At 42.2% G+C, this 22,989-nt stretch overlaps 2 protein-coding genes across 6 annotated transcripts in view; both read right to left on the reverse strand.

The window, feature by feature from the left end:
• Positions 1-22,989, reverse strand: part of LOC117390876 (G patch domain-containing protein 2-like) — a 95,950-nt gene that overhangs the window by 18,441 nt on the left and 54,520 nt on the right. The window lies entirely within an intron of this gene.
• Positions 2,230-22,989, reverse strand: part of esrrb (estrogen-related receptor beta) — a 34,475-nt gene continuing 13,715 nt past the window's right edge. For 3 of the 5 annotated variants that reach the window (XM_055230971.1, XM_055230970.1, XM_033988570.2), the window contains 5 exons: positions 21,347-21,463; positions 16,347-16,514; positions 15,909-16,070; positions 6,764-7,033; positions 2,230-4,313 (listed from right to left, as the gene is read on the reverse strand). In XM_055230971.1, the coding sequence (XP_055086946.1) occupies positions 4,069-4,313; positions 6,764-7,033; positions 15,909-16,070; positions 16,347-16,514; positions 21,347-21,463 (962 nt within the window). In that variant the 3' untranslated portion in view covers positions 2,230-4,068. The remainder of the gene's footprint in view (positions 4,314-6,763; positions 7,034-15,908; positions 16,071-16,346; positions 16,515-21,346; positions 21,464-22,989) is intronic. The other 2 variants (XM_033988572.2, XM_033988571.2) reach the window with 1 other exon arrangement.

The following is a 22,989-nucleotide window of genomic DNA, read 5'->3' on the forward strand; positions in this document are numbered from 1 at the left end:
TGCGCACGGGCCCGCATCTTGATGAGATGTCTCGTAACTCTAATGAAACGTGTTTTGACCTGTCAATGGGCATAAATGATTGCCCCGCTACTGTATCTGTGGGAAACTTATTGAAAGCAATATCTGGACCAAGCGGGTGATTTGCATGAGAAACGAGGAGCACATTGCCTTTAAAAATACAGCACCTGGTAGGATAGTGATGAGAGATATTTGTGTCATCGGTACCACTTTATAACAACTACATCTTAATTAGCCTTAAAAACGCATGAACAAAGACTATTCATAATGAACAAATAGTTTAAGAATGATTCAGGCTTAGGGGCCACTCAATTAAGGATTTATGAGTTACTGTTGTCACGATACTAAAATTTCTGTTTCTCTCAGTCGTCCAAGTATATTCCATAGTAGTCTATGTGCAGTTTGTACAGTTCAAAATCATTCTAATTCTAAAGTTTTCTGGAAAGGTTCACTTCTGTCCTGTGAAGGTGACTTTTTTTAGTGTCCAAATGAGTATCTAGTTTTGTTACTGTCAGTCAGCATCTGATTTTAGATACTTTGACAACGGCATTAGGAGTTAGCCTGTTAATTAAGTAGTAACTAAGCCTGAATCATTTTTAAATAACTCTTTGTTCATTATGATTTAAGTATTTTTACTGCAATAAGGTTATTAACTGTGTAGTTATTGTAAAGTGTTACAGTGTCATCTTCTTTTTCCCTCTCTAGTCGTCTCTTGACTCACAATGCCATTGTTTCCATGTAAAGGATTATTTGTATTAATTGGTAGCAAGACATTATTTCGAAAAGGGAAATTGGCTGTTATAATTATAGAGATGAGGGAATACTGTAAGTCCCTGGTATATCAGCTTCCTGAAATAATGGAGCCACATCCCCACACCCCCACCTCCATCAGTGAGCGTGTCTGTCTGCCTGTTTCCTGTGACCAATCCATTCTCCATAGCTCCTGGCCCGGCTGGCGATGCTTGAACGGTTGGATGAGTTGGTGGGTGGCTGGGTGGCTAACAGCTGCATGTCTGCTCCAGTCAGTGGGTGCTGCAGAGTAGAATGGGTAAATACAACAGGCACAGGGCAAGGTTAGGGCTAAGAGGCACCAGTCAAGCAGAATGACTAAGTAGGAGACACATTATCCTGCTGGTAAATAAGCATAAGCTACTACTTACTCAGGACTGCTTCTGGCGACTGTTCTCTTATAACCACATATTAACCATTGATAACTATTGTTTATCACTATTGGAATGACCTAAATATAATTCAAATGTAAGATAATTACAACTAAATTATCCAAAAGATGCTGTTTAGATTCTCTACTGCATTGAATTTCACTAACAGAGTCAAAGGGACATGCAGATGTTGCTAATTTGTTAGACAGATAATTGTCATATGTCCTAATTTCTATTATTATATTGTGTGAATTGCTGACCATTTACACAAAAGTACAACACAAAGCAGTGACAGAGTTCAAGGAGTATTTAATTAATTGATCCTTTTTGAAAATCAAAATGTAAAAGTTACACAGATATTGATGATTCAACGACCAGATATCAATGTACACCATTGTGAGCGATATATCACACTAAAAGTCCAGTAGCACAGAAGCAGGAAATCAGCTGCCTGATCCTGTCTGCAGAGAGGGACCAGTTCTGACACTAGTGAAAATGATGTACCCGCTTAGGAAGTGAAGAGTGGGATTAGAGCCACCACAACCAGGTCAGAATGAAGCATGCTTTACAAATGAATGAATAAGAGACTGAGGCCAGTGCCTACAATTACAAATGATTTGGCAGGAGCACTGATGAGGAAATGCTGTTGAAAACAAAGATGGCTCAGGTATGTCACATGATCAGTCAGAGAAACAGACTATGATTATGAGGTAGTAGTCAGCAGGGGGCTGCATACTTCATGATATTTGGGCAACCTACTGTTTTAATAGTGATATATGTACAGACTTGTAATGTAAGACATGTTTTTGTCAACAAAGTGCCACACTGGAAAATAAAAATAAATGGAAAGGAGAAAGCCTCTGTCTGACGGGTTACCCCCTGACCACTACAAAACACTTAGCATGGACAGGGGTTATTCTCAGTGGAGTAATTAGGTTGAGAAATCAGAATCAACCTGTCTTTTATCTCATAACGTTTAATACTGTGATTGGTGGTCCCATTTGTGCCACACAACACTGAAAGTTGCAAAAATTTTGAACAGATCAGGACCACATGTGAAAGAGGCCTGGGTTGCATTTGGAAGATAATCAAATTCATGCTGTTCACACATAAAAGATCAGATACAGGTCACATGTGGGCAAAACACTTTGGCCTGCACGCAGAACATATGTATCCTTATGAACTGAAGGTACATAATGACCTTTGACACAAGCGCTGGGAGCTAGACTGGTCTAATAGGTTAGGAAGATGAGGTACCAGAAACATGGCAGTACTGGAGCAGACCTACTATAGGCTGAACCATTGTGTATTGTTATATATTTGATCACAGTATCTTATGGTTGAGGGTTATACAATCCATCACATTACATGAGATTTTCAGTAGTAAGCACACTTTTCCACATATAAAAGAGTAGGGGAGCGAGGCTCTGCTGGAGAGTGACTCACTGTTCTGGTCACCTGGCTAAATCAGGATCTGTGTCTCCCACCAGAGATCACACCTTGTACTGACACAGGGCTGCGTTGTTTGAGCATGCTGACACTTTGTTACTTGCATAGCTATTCACATGTGCACGCTCGGGCATCTCAGGCTGTCCTCACAAGACGTCTGCCCCTCCTCTGAGCTGCAGGAGGTGTTACTCTGCACAGTGTCGACATGAGGTCAAGAAGAAGGGATCATGTGCCCACTGTACTTGTGTGGGACAACAGCCTCCCACCCGGTTATAAATAAACCTTGTGAGAAGTGCCACCACTTCAGGCTTGCACCTGCCGTTTACCTCTGTTTGGTTGGAGCTCTATAAATGCAGGCACCGCTATTAAAAGATGGAGGTGTCTAAAATGGTGAGAGCAGATGCTGCGCACCTTGCTCCCTGTGTGTGGGATGACTCGGACATAGGCTTTAGGGGGCCCAAAATAGAGGTTGACATATGGGCCTGTGATTGTTTGAACATGGAATCTCCTGGACTTGAGCCACTCACCATAAATCCTTTGATACCACCAGCCACTGATCATCTTTCACCTAGCTTGAATCAGGCCTATGCACGCCAGGGGCAATTTCCATGGGCTCAAACAAAGGCTAAATTTGGCTTGAGCGGATGACATGAACAGCACTGATTCAGACCAGCCAATGGGGCTCAACACTAGTGTGATGTGTGGTTTAGAGAGAGAAAGACAAAAGCAGCACTGAGAAGCACATGGAGTACTGCAGGCTAGGCCTGGCTTTGCTACAGGTCCTTTTATTGCTGAGTTCTACAGAGTAAGATGACTGACTATTATAATGGCCTTTGCTAGTATGGTTAATTATGAGACCAGCGAGTCTTCAGTCTGAAACAGATCTACAGAGATCACATGGTGCACTGCTCTGGAGAGGTATATCCAAGGACATTTAAACTGATAAGAGTTCACATTAACAATTCATTTTTTTCCAGAGAAAAACAAAGAGATGATCAAGACCAACTTCACCAGACTTTAAACTGTACACCCAGTCGTCCAATAATAAATATGTACAGTACATTTCCTGGTCACGTCCAGGAGAAACACAATGTGAACAGGTGCGCCTCTGCTGCCTCCAGCTACCATTTAAGGATTGTTCAGTTTTCTTAAAAACAAAGCCTTTTGTCTGGCAACAACTTATTTAGAAGGGCTGGAGGGCAGATGGTCCATTTGAACAACATGACCACTGACAATAAACAAAAATTATTACTGTACATGTATTTCTTATATATTTTAAATTAATCTTCATCATTCATTTTATATTATACTAATAACCAAGTTTGCATTTTGTTCTTTTTTTCAGTAGTGTCTGTCAGGATTAGTCTGTCCTGTCCAGCACAGTCTCGGGTGTCCAAAGGGACAGAGTCTGTGATTGGCTGATGTCAGTCCCATCGGACAATCAGACCTTAGCCTCCAGCATCTCCAGAAAGAGTTTGTGCATGGGCACCTTGCCCTGCACTTTGATGCTGTAAAAGTGCTGGACCGCCTTGGTGGCGGTCTGCCGGAGCAGGGGTAGGGTCATGAGCAGTTTGCCTGCCCGCCGAGGGTCCTCCTGGTGCTGGCTGCTCTCGTAGTCCTGCAGAGCCTCATGCAGCGCGTCCTGGAGCTTCTGAACCGCCTCCATGTCCTCTATGTGCATAGAATCTACAGGGCGAGAGTACAGGCCAGCGCATCAGGACAGCTACTTTACTATTTGACAGGACAAAAAACGAATCTGGTAGAACATTGTAGTTAGCACTTGGCACTGGTAATATAACAGGAGTGATGTGAAATGGATTTTTCTAAAACTAAATTAAATCTGATGATTGATCTTTACTGCTGTGTCAGTGCTGGGAACACATTATCAGTGTAACTCACTGCACCACGATAAAGAATAGATCATAAACAAGAAAAGAACCACTTGTGCTTTATTTATTTAGTTCTCTATTCCCCCGTGGTGCAGGCAGGATGTTCACATGGCCCCTGACCAGGGGGACTGAAAATCAATGATATCCTCTGCTAACAATGGCATGAATAGCACCCAATCTCTGCTGAGTGAGTACACATTAAACACAGCACTGTTTCAGAGGACAAAAACAATGTGAAACTGCTTCCATTAGAGAATTGGACCACATAAAAAAGCGCAGCTGAATGCACCTAAGTCTCCGCAATTAATTTTCTCGCAGGCCTCAGCGGTACGTCTGACTGAAAAAAACAAAAAAGCAATCCGTCTAAGTCTGATCCGAGACAGACAAGTACAGGGATACATGCTCAAGTCGGATCTGCTATTATACTATTAATAAATGTCCTTTGTATTCCTAAACCTTGCAGAGTACTTCGCTGACAACATAAAAAATGGGTCCTCTCAGATTTTGTTAGCCCAGTTCTGTCCTGGTTGGTGTTAGGGATCTCATCAGGGCAGCTACGGTTTCAGTTTGGAAAGCTTCTCTCTGGTGCTCCTCTCTCCTCTAACATTTCGCCACATTGCTCCTCGCCTCGTACTGTAGCCTGCACTGCCGTTTGCTCAGGGACGGGGCCACTGTTTAACCGCCGCCTAGCACACAGGAGACCACGTGTCATTGGCTGGCTCACTGATCTCACCTTGCCCGTGCAGATTTTACCACACGGGACAATAAAAAGCAAAACAGATTTTAGACTTCGCCCCAAATTCATTGACTGGAACAACTGTATTCCCAAGACCTTGAAACATTTCTCACCCTGCCGATTTTCAAATCCACAGCGGTAAAATGAAGTAGGTCATTTTGGAAAGTGAATGTGGAGGATGGAGCAGGAGGGGGAGAGAACAAAAGACAAAAATCTAATGTGCTGTGACATAATTTTGATACAGCAGTCAAAATAACAATGTAAATAGTCAGGAATGTCTCTGTTGCCAGCGCATAAACATAAATGGTATGCTTGAACTGATTTGAATGCAAAGTGATGCTTTGTTATGGCCTGAAGTGGATAAAAGAAAATAAAAAGAGAGATAGAGACATCAGAACAGATGGAGGGAAAGAGGAGACACTGTGTGTAGTAGTCCTTGGAGGAGGGGCAGACTAAAAAAACAACTTTGAAGAAACAATTTCCTTGCAATCCATCAGTGAGGCCACGTCGATCGGATTGATAAACTGCTAATTACAAAATCAATCGCTATGAATTTTCACAGCTGTCAGACAGAGGGGCTCCCGGGAGAGTGATCTTCCACAGACCTTGTTCTAATGTGCCGGGCACCCTCCCCCCTCCCCTCCCTGTTCGACCCCCAGTTCTCCTCTCCACCTCTGTACCAAAAGCCGCGCGGAGTCAAAGCAAAGCCCCACCATCAGCATTTTCATTTTTCAGGCCAGGACAAAACGCGGAGAGCGGCCGGTGACCCAGGCGAGCATTGATCAGAGCGGGACAGCTCCTGCCTTCTCAAAAGGGGCCTGTCGATAGCTGCGTGCCTTCTCCCTATTGGAATAAACGAGGCCTATCACTCCCTGATACTTATTCCATTGGACTTAACACATTTTATTGACAGCCCCTGTGCTCCAAATGAAATGCTAAATTTATCTCTCCTCGCTGCTGTGCCCAGCAGCTACTGTTATGGAGATATAGAAAAAGCGGCAGAGAAATACCACAATATAGAAGATGTTCAATTAGAAGAGCTCTGTCCTCCAGCTCTTCACCAACACTGCTCTTATCCCCCCATCTCCAGCTCCAAGCGAAAGGTTACGTGAAACTAGGAAAACTCACCAATGTAAGGCCTCAAACTCAGTTACATCAACTCAGATTTTTGCCTGTTATCGTGCGCAGTTCAGATCACTGACTACTGACACTAGTAAAAAATATTTAAAACATTTTAGATAAATCTTTTTTTTTTTTTTTTACATAAATTTATAAATAATGAGAAACTATGCAAAATAAAAAAATGATGAATTACTTTTTAGAATAATATTTTCATTTGCATTTCGATGTTTGGTCCTTGTTTCAAAAAATGACTGAATCAGAATAAATTTGATTAAATTGTTAATTTGTGTATAATAATTAAAACATTATTGAGAACAATAAACAGAATGCTTGTTTACTTAAAATAAGAATTAATGAACACTATTTTAAATATGTGTATGGAGACTCACCTGAGTTGGCTAGCGCGATGGCTTTGAGTGTGACAAACTCTTCTTTCTCCACCTTGAGCTTCTTGTATTTGCGCACCAGCTGCAGGATGGACAGGTAGAGGTCGAGCAGGCCGGTGAGCCGCGAGTGCTCTTCGTCCATGATGTAGTCCTCTGCGTACACCAGCTCGTCCTGGTATGGCAGAGAGCGGAACACGATGCTCAGGATCAGGATCTCCATCCACGCGCTCTGAAGAAGACTCATCTGATCGCCTAGGGACAGGGTGGAGAACCCTGACAACACACGCAAAGGAATACATATTTAAACATGTGCATTTACCACAGATTTTAACGGGGCTTAGATTGCACTGGTGAACATGTGTAAACATTTACTTAACCCATTAAACTATTTGTATACAGATTGTCTGTTTAGATTCTAGTACAATATATAATTTTACAATGCTCTATTTTATTTATTTGAATTAACATTTTTGTTTTTCTGAAATATTAGATAAGAATATGACAATGTCAAAATATTATTTTTGTCATGATGACGCTATATTCAACATTTTAAGACATTTATTCCCATGCATAATTTATTGATTAGATTAATATTAATACATGTTAATATTAAGACCGTAATATTAGTAGTATAGATACATACATACAACCAGGAGTTGTTTCATCTAAAATGTATCCTGCCACATCTGCCGCACTAATTGTGAACCCTGTTTAGTCTGACATTAAGCAAACACAAGATGAGAAGTGGAGAACAAAAGATTCCCACGTTTGTCAACTTGACCCAAGTTTCAGAAGCTGGGACAGCCAAAGCTCATACTAACCAAGGATGTTAATTTTAAATGCAGGTTGCACGCTGCCTTTTGCAGCCCGTGTCAGAGCTCTTGAGTGGGCTTTATTGTAAGTACGGACAGTGCAAAGGTCTGAGGGACACAAAGCCGCAGTTACCCCTTGTATCCTGTCACACTTGTATTGGTGTGAGGGGGATTAACACCGCTATACAGCCTCATAGGATGGATCGAGGACATAGCATATACGGAGCGCTGGGAGACACACAAATGTGTCAACAGCATGCATTCACATTACCTGAGCAGAGAGATGTAATTGAAAACAAACATACAAAGTGGGCAAAGTTTAAGACGGGATGGAATAGAAGCTAATGCCAGGGTTATAACTTTCCCACATCATCATCTCAAAGTGGCTCTGCTTTGACTTCCCACTGGAGGCCTCTACCTATGCTTAGAATAGAGCATTAAGTTAAACAAACCAGAAGATCTCCCATAGATGAGCTCTGAGAAAATTAAACGTAAAGCAAAATAGAACGGAAGAGTGGATAAGAATCTCCCCTTTCATACTAGCCTTTAGCTGTCAATAAACTGCACTCTCTCTCTCACACACACACACACACACACACACACACACACACACCCCCACACACACACACACACACACACACACACACACACACAGAGCATCTCCTCCCTCCTGTCCCACAGTGCTGCTCAGTGCCTCCAGGCAGCCCATTCTGACAGCGTATTAGCTCCTCGGCTCCACCCCTGATTAATATGATTGCTTTTTACAAGTTTGCCATTGTCACAGCCACTGCCAGCGGATGATTAACAGGCGATAGATTACAGTATTGACCAGGCAGCTCACCAAAGCGACACCCCCCGTTTTCTCTTAAATATAAATGATACATGCATTGGCGACTTGATGTTTATCTGCACCTGCCCGGATACTTTGAACACACATGTATAGGCCCTAGAATAAGAAACATGAGGAGGAGGAAGTGTGTGGGAAAACAGTGCAGACAGAAGAGAGAACAGAGAAGCCAGGCGGAGTGCTCCCTGAGTGTTCAATTTTCCTTATCGAGGTGATGACCACTGCAGGGAAGAGCTGGAGGATACATTAATTAACAGATTGTGATCAGAATGTGAGGGCCTTCACATTTTGAAGGGGAATCAATAGTCAGTAGAATGGAGTGCTAACAGAAAGGTGCCGGTGCCGAGCTGGACCGGTCAGAGGTCTGCAGAGCCCAAATTAGACCCAACAAAAGCAAACTGCCAAAAGCACTCAAGACACATGGCTATTATCAGTGGAGGCAATAAGCCATATTTGGTGAACGCCCGTGCTATTACAGGTATCCAAAATGCATCTTAAAATGTTGTGTGATTTCCTTGTCTGCATACGTGGCCATTAAGTTGGACAGCCTGTGGACTGGCCGGAGGGAAATTGTCATGCGAGTGGAGATGTGGTCTTGATTGCTGCATCAGGTTGGCATCACAATCACAGGCAAGGCTTTGTCTAGCCTTTTAATGCCAAGGAGGACTGGAGCGGAACTAAAGCGCTGCTCCCAATGTGACAGCCTGTGTGAAGGCCCGGTTCAGGGCTTGTTGGAGAGGCTTTCGAGCTGCTCTGATGCAGCAGAAACCTCTCAGCCATATGCACGCGTACGCCGCAGCAGCCTACAATTACCTTTGACGCTAAAAGTCCTTGAATTTAATCCAGTGTTGTGAGATGGAGAGGTGGTGTTTTTCCCCTGCTCCGTCCCCTCTTCTCGGGGCCTAAATTATCGCTCCAAATGGGATCTTGTGTCGTTGCCTCGCTTTTTTCCACTCAATTTAATCGAGTAATGAAGTGACTTCCCGACTCTGCAGGTCACACAGTGCTCCGGCCGCTGCACTCTGAAGGTGGCCCGGTTAAGTGCCGTCGGAGTGGGTGATTTCCTCTAATGAAATATCAATATTTACATCTTCATTTCCAGCCCACTGCCTTGGCGGGCTTTGACCAAACATGACACAATATTGACCAAAGCAGAGAGGCTTGTCTGAGTGCTTGAAGGGCCTTTTCCACTCCACTGCTGAGTGCACCACCTCATCTCTGTCTACATCTATAGCAGGAACACTCACACCTAATCATAACATTTGTTTTCCTTTGTACTCTGGGACAACGCAACAAAGAAGTGATTTTATGTATAATAAAAAATGCCTTCCTTTAAGAAAACAATTCAATTTGACAGTTCTATCACTAAACGGCAGCAAACTGCATCCGACACCATGGCTCGTGCCTCAAATAGTGAAAATGAGCACTTAAGAGCAGCACCGCAAGCCAAAAACATCATCTCTTTTATCTGCGCGAGCCCCTGGCTGTGGGCAGGAGGGGGCAGCCCAAACACCACACAGACGGTGGGCTCAGACCCCTCCGCTAGATTAATCAGAGTGCCGTTTCATCTGCCAGAGCGCGGGACACACCAAAATGAAATGCTGGAGATTTCTGTTGAGCTTGAGTTCATATTCTATTAATTTATTATTGTTTCCTTCTCCCCGAGGGCCATTAGCACGGGTAATAAAAAGAGATGTAATTACGAGGCACGGTGGCCCCCTTCCAGCTGCAACCCCCTCGTAACTCACCCTCAATCAGACAACAGAGCAGACGGGGGAGAGCCGGAGTGGGCTGAAAAGAAGGAAGGAGGGAAGGAGGAAAGAGAGGAGAAGATAGGGGCCAGGGAGGAGGCAGATAAGCAGCGAGGGGGGTGAGGAAACGGGAGAGAGAAAGAGAGAGAGAGGCTATGACTGGACAGATGCTGATCTATCATGGGCAGCTATCAGAAGGACAAGCGGGCCCCGAAGACTTGAGCCCAGCGGCAATCTCACCCCGGCCAAGTCAAGTGCTCTCCGGGCCGCAGTTGGAGTAAAACGGCCCCTAACAGGACCCCAGAGGTTCAGCCTATCGCTTTTTTCTTCACCTCACACTGAGCTGAATGATCCTGCTGCCATAAGCCAATTCACTATCAAAGATGTCTATTTCAGATACTTCGAAAAAAGATGATAAAAGACACTATATGCACCTAGGATTTCTGCTCATATTAAAAAATAACATATTGTACATTACAGAGCAAATCCTTACTTAAACTGCCTAAAATGGTAAAAAAAAACAAACAAAAAAAAACCCAAAACATGGATTCACAATATTTGGAAAAAAATTCAAATTGTGATTTTTCTGACAAGCATTGCGATTAGATTTACAATTTATTTATTTATGGACTCTGGGATTTTGTTTAATGAAGAGTGCATTATAAATAAAATGTATTATTATTATTAAAATATATATATATATATATATATATATATATATATATATATATATATATATATATATATATATATATATATATATATATATATATATATATATATATATATATATATATATATATATATATATATATATATACACACACATATATATATATAGTTTGAACAATATCAATATATCAATATCAGAGTGCTCATTTCAAACGTGCCCAAGAGCATTCACTTTTCACAGAGGTGAACTAAAACTAATCTAAGAAATCCATGCATCTGAAATTGTGATTTTGATTCAGTTGCAATATATTGTGCAGCCCTACTGACCTCTTTCACTTTTTCATAGGTAAACAAGCTGGTATGAGTTATTTACCTTTCACATGACAGCACCGGGAGGACCCAATCAATAGACGCTTAGTAATATATTGCTGTGCTTGACATAAATAATTTGAACTGAAGTCGGGCCACATGTACAAACACAAACAGCTCAGTTTGCTACGAGCCTTTTCCCCGGACACATATTTGATGACACTACGGCTGCTTTTACTACTCACAACAAGCACGCCAATACAAACTGCAGTGCAGGAACGAAATTCTCTTTCTTTTAATGTAGCCTTGAGCGCACTTACACAGCCACTATCTATCTCCTTCCTGAATGATAACTAGCCCATTATCTTATTGAAGGCGCTGACGAATGGGTGATTTGAGCGGCGGCCTGTGAACATTATGAGACCGAGGAACGTTAAATGCTGTAATCCCCTTGTTTTAATCTGCACCCTGTGACCTCCTGACCTTCTGTGAGGAAGTGGTTAGCCCCTCCCTCGTGCTACCCCCCCCCCCCCCCCCCCCCCCCCTCCCGTCCTCTCTATATTGATGTTACATATCTCTGTTTAGCCCCAAAGACCAAGATGAATCTGGCTTTAATCAGGCCATAATTACACATAATTTATCTACGCTGCCATCACGCCGCAGTGCTAATGAGGGGTGGCGCTCTGTGGATGCACACTTAGAAGGAAAATCACGCACTATATATTTTAGTGTCCTCACTCTATTCGAAAGACCGTTTATTCCACAACTGAGCACAGCGTTTTCTCATAATGATTAATAATTAACCGCTGCCATAGATTTAGTCAACACTGAGTATTTTTTATATCTTACAAAATACTTCAGATTTGTTATAGTTACTTATACTATACAACTATTCCATGTGTTACTTAAAATTGTAAAGTTTGTATTCAGTGATGTCAGATGAAATTTTTTTCTGAAATGAAAAAAAAAATGCTATTTAGAAATTTACGATCTTCTCTGTAAGCAAAAAAGTAAGTATAAAAGTGATTCACACAGTCTTTACGTGTAATAGGGAGGATTGCAACAGGGAGGGCATCTGACATAAAAACAAATCCTGTTCAACATAAATTTGGGAGTCGCTATGTTACAGACAAAAACAAAGGCATACATGAAACTTTGTTGTATTTTGACATCCTGACATGACCAGACTGACCAGTTAAGTATAGTAAGCTGTCATAACTTAAGTGCTGTGTCTAAACCCTGTCAACCTCCATCAACACGCCCCATCTCAATCTTGTTGGGTGCACCAGCCCACTCCTGCCCTCCTGCTCAGGTTTAGGGCCTTAGCATGCACCTGACTGCTCAATCTATCTTTATCTGCCGTGTTGAAGCCTACGTCAGAAGGTAAATTGAATATACTAGAGCTGTCTGTTGGTATCTATATTTAATAAAGTACGCTGATGAGGTGCTGATTTATTGCTGGGCAGTATTCACACTCTATTACAAGGAGATTACACAGCTTGAGCGGGATCAGCCTGGCAACACAGTAAGTAGATTTCACAATTTAATGGCAAAGAGAAAACGGGGCCCACAAGGGGGATGGGGGTTGGGGAGGGATGAGGAGGGGGTCTTGAAGCGTGAGGGGGTCGGGGGGTGGGCGAAAAACAAGACAACATACAAGAGGCGTGGTGTCCTCTTAACAGCACTAACAACACGCCAGGATGTTGTTGTCTGTCAAGAGCACAGCTGATGAGAAATACAATAAAATGGATATGATAAACGCGCACGGCTGTAAACAAGGTTATTGCACCAAACGGCTTTGAATGTCAAAAGGAAAAAAACAAAACTGGGACACTGGAATGACACAGAATTCGACTCTGTTTAAATATCATACATTCTAGCACTAACATGCCAGTATAAAAATATGTTTTATTTGTGTAGGAGTAAAGCAGCACAGGTGCAGTGTAAATGTTTGCTTGGCCCTTTAGCCTTCGCTGAATTCCCAACTGAAAACACCGCAGCCTGAAATGCTGGAAGGGGACCAGGCACACACAAGCTAGGAGCCCATCATAGGGAAAAAGGATGAAATCGGTCTTTCTCTCATTTTAACATTTGAAAGAATGATACTTTCAGATGAATGAATGGTCCCTTAAGCATCCTCCCTCAAAAGGCAGCCATGTTTAAGTGCATTGAATTCAGGAGTGTGAGGACAGAGAAGTCCTGCTTTATGGCCTGGCCTGGGATGAGAGGTGGGCCTGTGTATATGTCTGTGTGCCTATGTATGTCAAAGGTTGTTAGCACCTCAGGAGCAACAAGCCATCTGTCAGCGTTCTCTTAACACTGCCTCTAATGACCATGGGCCTCAGGCAAGTCAAGTCTGTTTCATGGAGCTATTTGGAGCAGTGACAAGTGTCTGAACCTCCGCACTACTTATCCATTAATCAAGGCTCTGTCAAAAGTGCTTAAGGACTCTTTTTACAGTTCTCTCTCATATGGATACATGTGACACCTGATCATATTTACAAAGTTATTTGTGTTCCAAAACAATCTCCTTTGTGATATTTTGATATGTGCTAAGCAGGTTAACATGGACAAACCATAACTTCACACTGTCTAATGGGCAAATTTTCTCAAAATGACCATAAATATTAGCACAGAACAGGGGAATTAAAATCCAATTGAGGGAAGGTAAGTGCCAATTTGCATGACATTTAAATTGTTACATTGGACTTGGGTTATCGGCCCATCTGTCAATGGCCTAATCAATGTGCTCTATTTCATAATGAACTGTTAATCTTTTTAATTCCACTGCCTAAGGCTGCAAAAAATCTATCAAAATGTAATCAGCACTTTCCCACTCTACTTGCGTGTTCTGAAGCAAACGAGGGGAGAAGTACAACAGACAGTGAGTGGTGGCTACCCTGAGGTACCGCTGGTGCATAGAGTGTTAGTGCAATGGAGTCTCACTCAACCAGTGAACCGTCTCTGATCAGGTTCAGCCATGTACAACTCAATTATGCAGCCATTTCATGGCCAGAGGAGCCCTACTGTCCTATGCACCAACTTTCTTCTGTGTGGAGGCTGCAGACAACGAACAGACAATCTCATCACTGTATAATCTACTTAAAGCCTGGTCATACCAAATTGCATGTGCAGCACATTGTCCGTGCACACAGACTGGACAGGCATCAGACTTACGGTCTCAGGTTTTGGGTTAAATGATCATTATCGACCCACTGGAATGACTGTCCTGTGCCACTCTGGGACAAATCTTATTACTGCTGTGATGATATCCACTGTACAATACAGACAGCATTAATCTAATCTGATTAACACACTTCTACATAGTAGCACACAAAGTTATATAATAAATGGAAAGACTGGCTTCTCCACAGTGGTTTACTCTGTAAACTGTTTGTGAAATAACATCTTGAAAGGGGAGTGTTTAATTGTTAGACCGAGACATGGCTCTGACTGCGCACCAATGATCCTTACGTCACTGCTTAGCCTTAGATAGCCTAAGACATCAGTACCGTATGTCTGTGTAGTGAGCAATCTATATTAAATAAGTACTATGTAACTTTTCTGGTGGAGGGACCTGCTTTTGTCCAAGGAATTAATTGTGTCCATTACACTTCTCTATCTCCAATGGAGACAAGCATGTCCAGCCACCAAGCCAAGGTAAAGTCCAGATAACTCGCAAGTCAACTGACAGTAAGAATGCATGTTTTTCAAGCTTTGGGGAAAATAAACACACCTTTCGCAAATGCAAGAAACAGATGTTAATGTCATAATGTAGAGCATTCCAGGCATAGCAATAACATCTCTATGGAGACAAGCAGGTGACCAACCCCCACAAAAAAGTTACATAGTGCACCTTTAATACACAAAAGTATTTTGGCAAACAGCAGCCCTGGCACTTGTGTGTCACCTGTGTAATTTTGGGTCAGTCTGAGAGTGTGTTATCAGGTCAGTAGTGAGTAAGCCTCTTGTTTAAACTCTGGCCGTGCTGACGATGCAGGGCCACGGGAGAGATCCCAGCAGTGATCCAAGCAGGGTATAGCGGCACATCCAGGGCTAATCTCCTTACTATCAGATCTGTACTGATTAATAGCCTCCTTCTGAGAAGAACTCTAAAACCTTTTCAGTACAAAATCCACCTGCCTGAAGTCAACTGGAGTCCCTTTTCCAAATAAGAGAAGGAGCATTGTTTGTGCAGTCTTCTGTGTGAAAAAATGCTGTGACTGTCCAATATACTGTATGCTGATGAGGTTCTGGAGTACCCACTGAGGGGCGGATTCATTTACTTTGTTTCTCCTGTATGTTGGCACCACTTTAATGTTATAGACTTATGGAGGTCAAGATCAAGATCAAGCAGAATTTGCCTGGCTTGCAAAAAATAAGGGCTAAACAATGTATTCAGTGTCAAAATCAGAGCAAAAGTCTTGAAAAAAATCTCTGCTGACATGAGGTGCTGCATCCTTAATTCAACAGGCACTTCTAACCTAACACCTTGTCCATCAGAATGTGTAAGGGCCAAGGAAGAAACATGATTATGTCCATCAATAATTCACTGTGTGTGCACCTGAGGCCGTGTCTGTGTGCATAAGTGTGTGTGCTATGATCGGTTATTTGATTGGGCAAGAGCCCAACTGTGCCCTAAGTCCCTTATGATTACAGCACATGTTGTCCCTCTTTAGTTTATACAGGCACTTTAGATTCTGGTTTGTATTTCTATGAATCTAAAAATATATACAGTATGTAAAAATAGTTCATACCTGGGATGTGTTTGGCCCAGCCGATGATGACGACTAGCTCGCGGTCTGCCAGGTCACATAGTGTAGTTAGCGCCTTGATGTCGCTCTCTGGCATGGTGGGGTCTGGCATGGCATAGATCTTCTCTGGTTCGGCCACCAGTAAGTGCGATACTATTTTTGTGACTGAGAACAGACAGTGATGGAGAGGAACATTACATATATAGCATTTTAAAGGCCCCAAAATATAGAAAATTATTAAAAGCAATTCTGTTGTGTATATACTCCAGATTTAACTACTATTACTGACAAAGGCATTTATGTAAAACTACAAAACATAAGTGGTCTCTAGCTTAATTTTTTTTTTCTCATATTCCAGTCTTGATCAGAGCTTGGCCTACATTTCTGTCCAAAGATGAGAGGGGGGCATGAGTCTGTCCTAGGAGGGTCCTATAGTTTTACCTGCTTGCTGGCCTGGCAGAGGGACGGCGGAGGTGGGAGACAATGGGCAGTACTCACGAGGCTTTTTGGTGGGAGGGGGGAGTGTCAGCCCCAGGTATGGGTTGTTCTCTGTGTCCAGCCTCCGTTTGTACTTCTGTCTGCCCCCTCGCACACGGTCCAGACGCACTCCTGGGGAAGAAAAAAACACAATGATTAGATGGAACAGATGCCAATGCTTTTGATAAAAAGGTAATGGCTAATCAGATATATCAACAGTCAAAATGCAAAAACCATAACAGTCGGGAGAGCATGTAGTCTATGTCAAATTTAACAACACAATTTCCAATTCCTATTCAGTATACAGGAATGCTACTGGTACTGCCACTATTAAACTATAGGCTTAATCTCTAAAAAATGTGTGTAGCTGGATGCGTGAGTGTGTGGACGTGTCAGAAGCACTGCTGTCCTCCCATATGTGGTCCATGCCTGGCTGGTCTAGTGTGACACAGCTGAGCCCAGAGCAGGTCTAAACATATGAATATTTAATGCGGGGTCACTGATCTCACAGACTGGCCCTCTAATTATTTAGCTTTTGGGGTGAGGCAGACTGCATACTAATTAGCTGCCACTTACATGCATTTTGGGACGTGTGTTTGTGTGTATGTCCATGCTTAGGGGCTTTGGTATCCACTGCACAATGCATCCTGTATACTGCTGTCATTCTGCACAGAGATACCTGGGTATTGCTTTCCCATAAAACAGCCTTATTTCACCCCTCTTTCACTGGAGGAGCACCGCAGTCTTATCACGCCCAAGCACACCTAAAGGCCAGGTCCTGCACTGATACTGTAAATGTCAAACCAGCCTCATCATAACATAAGTTATTTATTATCTCATTATTTGATAAGGATGTTTCCATTTGAATGTCTTTTCTCTTGTATTAATTTTCAACATTGTTAAAATATGTCTTCTGTGTTGTTCTGTTTATTTGATACCGCAAGGCAGGTATTTTGTTATTTAATGTAATGCTATGCAAATGTGTCTATCCCGGACCTCCATATTTGACAGTACAGCTTCAGTGCAGCCTGATATCTTAATCCTGTCAAGAGGGAGAATCCTTTTCAATTTGCCGTGTGTGCATAATGTAACCTCCTAAACAAATTGAATACTAAAAGGTGGATGAGAGAAGCCTGAGCGTAATGCTGCTGGTGGAGGAAGAGTTAATTTGTCAGCGTCCTGTGTCCTCTGAGCGAGCGGCAGGCGCAGCCACAGCACTTCCTTGATGGTTTCATCACTTTATAACAGGGAGAATGGTGTCAAACCTGGGCATTGTGTAGCCACTGCAAATGAGCCTAATACAATTTGGCCATCAGCGAGTGCTCTTGGAATGGATGAGTTTGGATGTGTCCCATGCACTGGATAGAGGTCGCACAGTACAGCACCAGAGCAGCAGGGACAGAGCAGACACAGGGAAGTAATGTGCATTGGTACTCACAAATATTTTAATACAATGCAATGATTTGAGATAACTTTTACTAATATACACTCAATGCAATGTAACAGTGAAGGTTTCCTACACTAACAGAAATTATTTGATTCCCTTGAAACACAAATCTGATTAGAAGTGTCTTTCAATTTCCTGACACTGACAACCCACTAACCCAATTATGCCCAATTCCCAACTGAGTCTTTCCAGCAAGCAGTAGAGAATGAGCTCCTTGTACACATGTACACATGAAAGTATAATGGAAAACTATTTCTTTTGTATTATTCTTTTTTTGTGAATGTTGCCTCTCCAATCTTCTGCTTACTCTGAAAGATGATAAAGCTGTAATCAGAAGACTGTACACAGACTTCTCAATGTCTTCTGTCCTCACTGCTCCCTTCACCTGGTCAATGGGCTATGTGAGCCCAGTGCAAAGCCATTGCTGAAGGTAGATGGGTGCCTCTTTTAATTAGAACAGTCCTGGCCATAATTAACAGATGCTGACAGGAATTAAAGCCTGGCACTAACCTGTCTCATTTTAGTGTCGGATGGGGCACACACACTCTGTGGCGGAATGACTGATTAAAGCAGAGGCAGATTCATTGACTGGTGCTGCCGCACACCATGGCCAGGCTTTTAAAGAAGTCTTTGTGAGGTTCAGATGTCCCTTTGTTGGCTCGCACAGCTTTAAGTGATTTGACTCTGAGTGGTTGGCTCCCTCCAGAGTAAACAGTAGGTGTCTTATAAATGTGTGAAAAGAGTGGCGTACCACTTGATGTCAGTGCTTTATGGGCCGCTACAGTGTGACCAGGAGAGCAGACTGGGCTCGGGTGTCATCTCTTCAAAGCAGGCTGGAGGGACAGAGGGCTTGTGGCCAAGGCGGCTGGCATTTATGCACGGATTATCACTGGCCCAGGGCGGGGGCTAGGGCCAGCTGACCCTAGGCTCCTCTTTCTCTCCAAAAACAATAATAATCCCCTTCCAAGCACTAGCCTACAAAAGGGGCTGTCTTCACTCACTTTGTGCGCCCGGCCGCAGTAGGGGTCCTTATTTTGAGTCTCTCACCTGTTCTGATGTCTCTCCCTAGGGAAAGTGTCAGGATGTCTGGGATGGTTGGCAATGCCAAAGGGGGCTTAGGCAGACCCTATTTTAGCTGGGAAAATCAGAAGGCCACATGGCAAGGCATGGTGAACCTTGCCTTTCAAGGAAGCCGCCCACTAAACCACCATCAGCACTATTTCAAAAGGCCCCTCTTGCCAGCTTTGCATGCTTGAAGTGTGTCACAGCATTTTTAATCATGTTAGGTGATGAGCAAGGGGAGTGGAAAAATGGTCCCGCATTGCCCCCTGCTTCACCTGTTGACCCCTGGGCTGCCATAGTGACACCTGCTCCATTTACAGGTTAGCTACAAGGTCACTTCCGTGTTCAGAATGCTTTTAAAATGGTACAAACTATTAGAGACTGTGTAATTCAAATGTGTGCATTGCTCAAATCTGTCAAAAATGTATCGTCAGTACATACTACACTGTGTGTGAGTGGTCAGGGCCTGTGCAGTAAGCGATAAAGGAAGTGGGTTCGGTGTAAGTGCTGAATGATGTCATTGTAATCTCTCAATAGTATCTTGTCTTCTCTCTCGCTTTAAGCTCTGATCCGTTTCCATTGATCAGAGGAAAAACCTGTTGCCCCTGACATTTGATTCTTCTATTGATCACTTCCTCTTTTATACAGTCAGGATAGTACAGCCACTCCTCCAAGAAACTGCTCTTTATCTGCACTGTTTACCAGAGAGTAATGCACTTAATGTTACTACTACTCTTCATATTCCACGATTTACTACTTTATGTCTCTACTTCATATAAGACATATGGGAGCAATGTTACAGTACAGTGTTTCTGTAAATTTACAATTACTGAGACACTATGTAACCTTTCTACAGTATTGAAATTCGGTCACATGAGCGGTAGCGCTTTCTAGACATATGTCAACTTGAACAACACTGTTTCATCCGACACTATGCTAGCTGAAAGTGGACAGGAACAATAAAAGAGTGAGGGAGTCTAGCTATATGTAAAATGGAGTCATTCTTATTCTCTCACTGTGCTTTTGGATACACAGAAAAGTGCAGAATTGACTGGGCTAAGCATATTTGACTTTTACACCGTTTTTACACTCACCTGACACTGGTCATTCATTAATAGCCACGACTATGTATTTTTGTAGTCTCTTATTCTCTGAGATGATATATTGGCATACATTTTTCATCAGATTGTAATGTGATTACTCCATCTTTCTGGCACCGCGGCTTTATCTGGCTACAGGAGATTCTGTTACTCTCTGACGATCCACATGGGCTAAGGTGGCAGTTTTTGGTGGGGGTTCAATAGATATATATGGTGTCAGAAGCATACATAATATTTATCTGTTTGCATTAAGTCAGTTATTTAGGGCAGATGAAGTAAAAGCAAAAAAAAAGAATAAAAAAACAAAAAACAAGCAATCAAATAGTGAGATTACGGCATTTGGCAGAAAGGACAAACACATTTTCAAGTAGCGTCACGTCTCTAAGTATGCTGTAAGTAAGTATGCAGCCTGTAACAACTTAAGGTAGCAAAAAGCAACAAATTCTCTTTCCACTCCCATAGGAGGTTTGAATAAATGTAATAACACCACTTAACCCCAAGCTGCACATCTTTCATTATTCATTTCTTCAGGTTTTTTGACAGACAGTGCGTCAGAGAGAGGCTACTGAAAAACCACTAGTGCAATGCTATCTGTAACTGGTGAAAGAGAAGGTGCTTCCCCGAGGTGTCTCTTGGGGTTTCAGGGCCATGTGGACAGAGGAGGAGGGCAGCCAGACAAATCCATCGGAAGCATGTTTAATTGTCACAGAATTCCCTGTTGGCGTGACTTTAAAAAACCATCCACAGGAAGAGAGCTGGGATGTTCGGAAAAACATTTAGCGGATCAATATGCCGAGGAGAGCTGAGACTGGTGTGTGTGTGTGTGCTGAGGGACCTGGCCTGAGTCCTTCTAGGAGCACTACGGTTACATTTCTATTACTCAGACAAAGCCATCAACCTATTCAGCGTTTCTCTGTCCCCAGCTCAAGTGCAAATTATTTACCACTGTGGTGTTAGTGGGCGGACAGACCAACTCATTGTATGGATGTTTAGGAAAATTAGTAGGGCAGTAATGACATCCAAATCTCATGGTACCTGGTATTAAATGCTTATATTGCTTATTATATATAATGCTTATATATATTATATTTATTGTGGTGAGGCTCACAGTATTACAGAAATGCTCCAGTCTTCCATGGCATGGCTTTTGTGGATTCTATTTTAAACGGTCTACTCAACGTTGTTCACTCTGCTTATTTTACAAATGCACTGCAACTGATCAATGCATTTTAAGCCCAGGAGCTTACAAATTTGTCATAATATTGTGAGACTGATGTTGACATTGCAATTATAGAAAGTATACAAACTATATGTAAATTACAATCCAATATGGTGGTAGTAAAAACTGTTCTTACCTTCTTTTAGCATCCCCACTTTTAGGCATTTCATGAAGCGACAAGCCTGACATGATTTGCGTCTTCTTTTTGTGATCTCACACTCATTTGTGGCCGGACAGCTGTATTCTATGTTACCTGCAAGTGAAAGAGAAAGAAGTTAAAAACATATCTGACAAGGATATTAAACAATATATTTAGTGTTTATCTTTTTAGATAATATTTGTATGTTGTTTTGGAATTATGCAGGTTGATCAACTGTCTAGTTTCAAGAGTGTGGCAACAGAAAAAGTAGTAAAACAATAAAGAAATTCAGAGATTTTGAATTCAGTGGAGGTAAATACAATGTCTTGTCATTTTCTTTTAACATTTTGCTAACATACAACAACTAGCCTACTACAAACACGCTCCATAACATAACTTCATAGGTGAATGTTTAAAACCTCGCTAACGCCTCAGCGGCCAGCGGCCAGCGACCCTCTTCATGTATTCTGTGCATGTCCGGCCCATCTCCTGTACCCTCCACTCCGGTGGTCAAGCTAAAGCCACAATAGCCGGACATGCGCCTCTGACCACTTTACATAATATTGAGGCAAAGCCAAACCTGTTGTTACCGCTGTTGCCATTGTTGACTATTTACATAGAGCAGTGGCAAGGGCCCTAATGCATTATTCAGCTGCAACGTCTGACTCCAATGAAAAAGAGTTTCATTGCTCCACAATAAAAGAGCTGTCTCTGGTGCGCCCCGCATTAGTAATAGGCTGAGAGATTCTTCCGCTGCTGTCTGATTCCCTACATTTCACTCTGTTCAGGCCTTTTCAATAAAGGGATTCCATATAATAGAGGCTTCAGCATAGGACTTTGAATTATCCACCTTTTCAGTTGAAGATATAAAGCTTTTGACATTGGTAATTCTTAAGCTTTAGTCTTTCTTAGAGTATTATCAAATTATGTTGTAATCTATGATTATACTGACATTATTATATAGCGATTGCTCAAGAAAAAAATTGAGTTTCAGTGTGTGTAAAATGTGCCTTAGCCAAACTTGCTACATAGTGTGTTGACTGTATACATTACAAGTAACAGAAAGCCCAGTGATATTTCACTGACATCTCTCCACAAGCCCACCAACATCCTCTGACAACTTATGCAATTATGTTAACAATATTGGACAGATCAAGTCGGGGGTCCCAAGCTGTTACAAATAATTAGAAATTTCAGCTTATATCTGTGATAGAAATCATTATGCTAATTCCTTTCATCTCTCTGGGAATGGAGTAAATAAAGGTGTGAGAGAAGCGGCTGATGAGCTCTGATTGGCTTTTCTCTCTGTTGTTACAGACTAAAGTGAACATAATAAAGGCACTATCATTGGAGAGCAATATAAACATTACAATAATAAACAGCAGGTATTAGATGTAAACGGTACATTTAATGTCAGATTACATATGCCAATGTTGCTAATGCACTGTTTTTTGTATTGGTGTTGGATGCCAAAGCTTTAAAGGTGCACTATATAACATTTCTGGTGTTCCACACCTGCATTAATTATAGGTGGTTTTGTGGTAAAAAAAAATAATTAAAAATTAAAATTAAAAATTGAGAAACATCCACACTTAGCGGGACCGGGCTTTTCTCCACAGATTTGTCCTGTAAATTGGTCC

Source organism: Periophthalmus magnuspinnatus, chromosome 22 (assembly GCF_009829125.3).
Source record: "Periophthalmus magnuspinnatus isolate fPerMag1 chromosome 22, fPerMag1.2.pri, whole genome shotgun sequence".
NCBI lineage: Eukaryota > Metazoa > Chordata > Actinopteri > Gobiiformes > Gobiidae > Periophthalmus > Periophthalmus magnuspinnatus.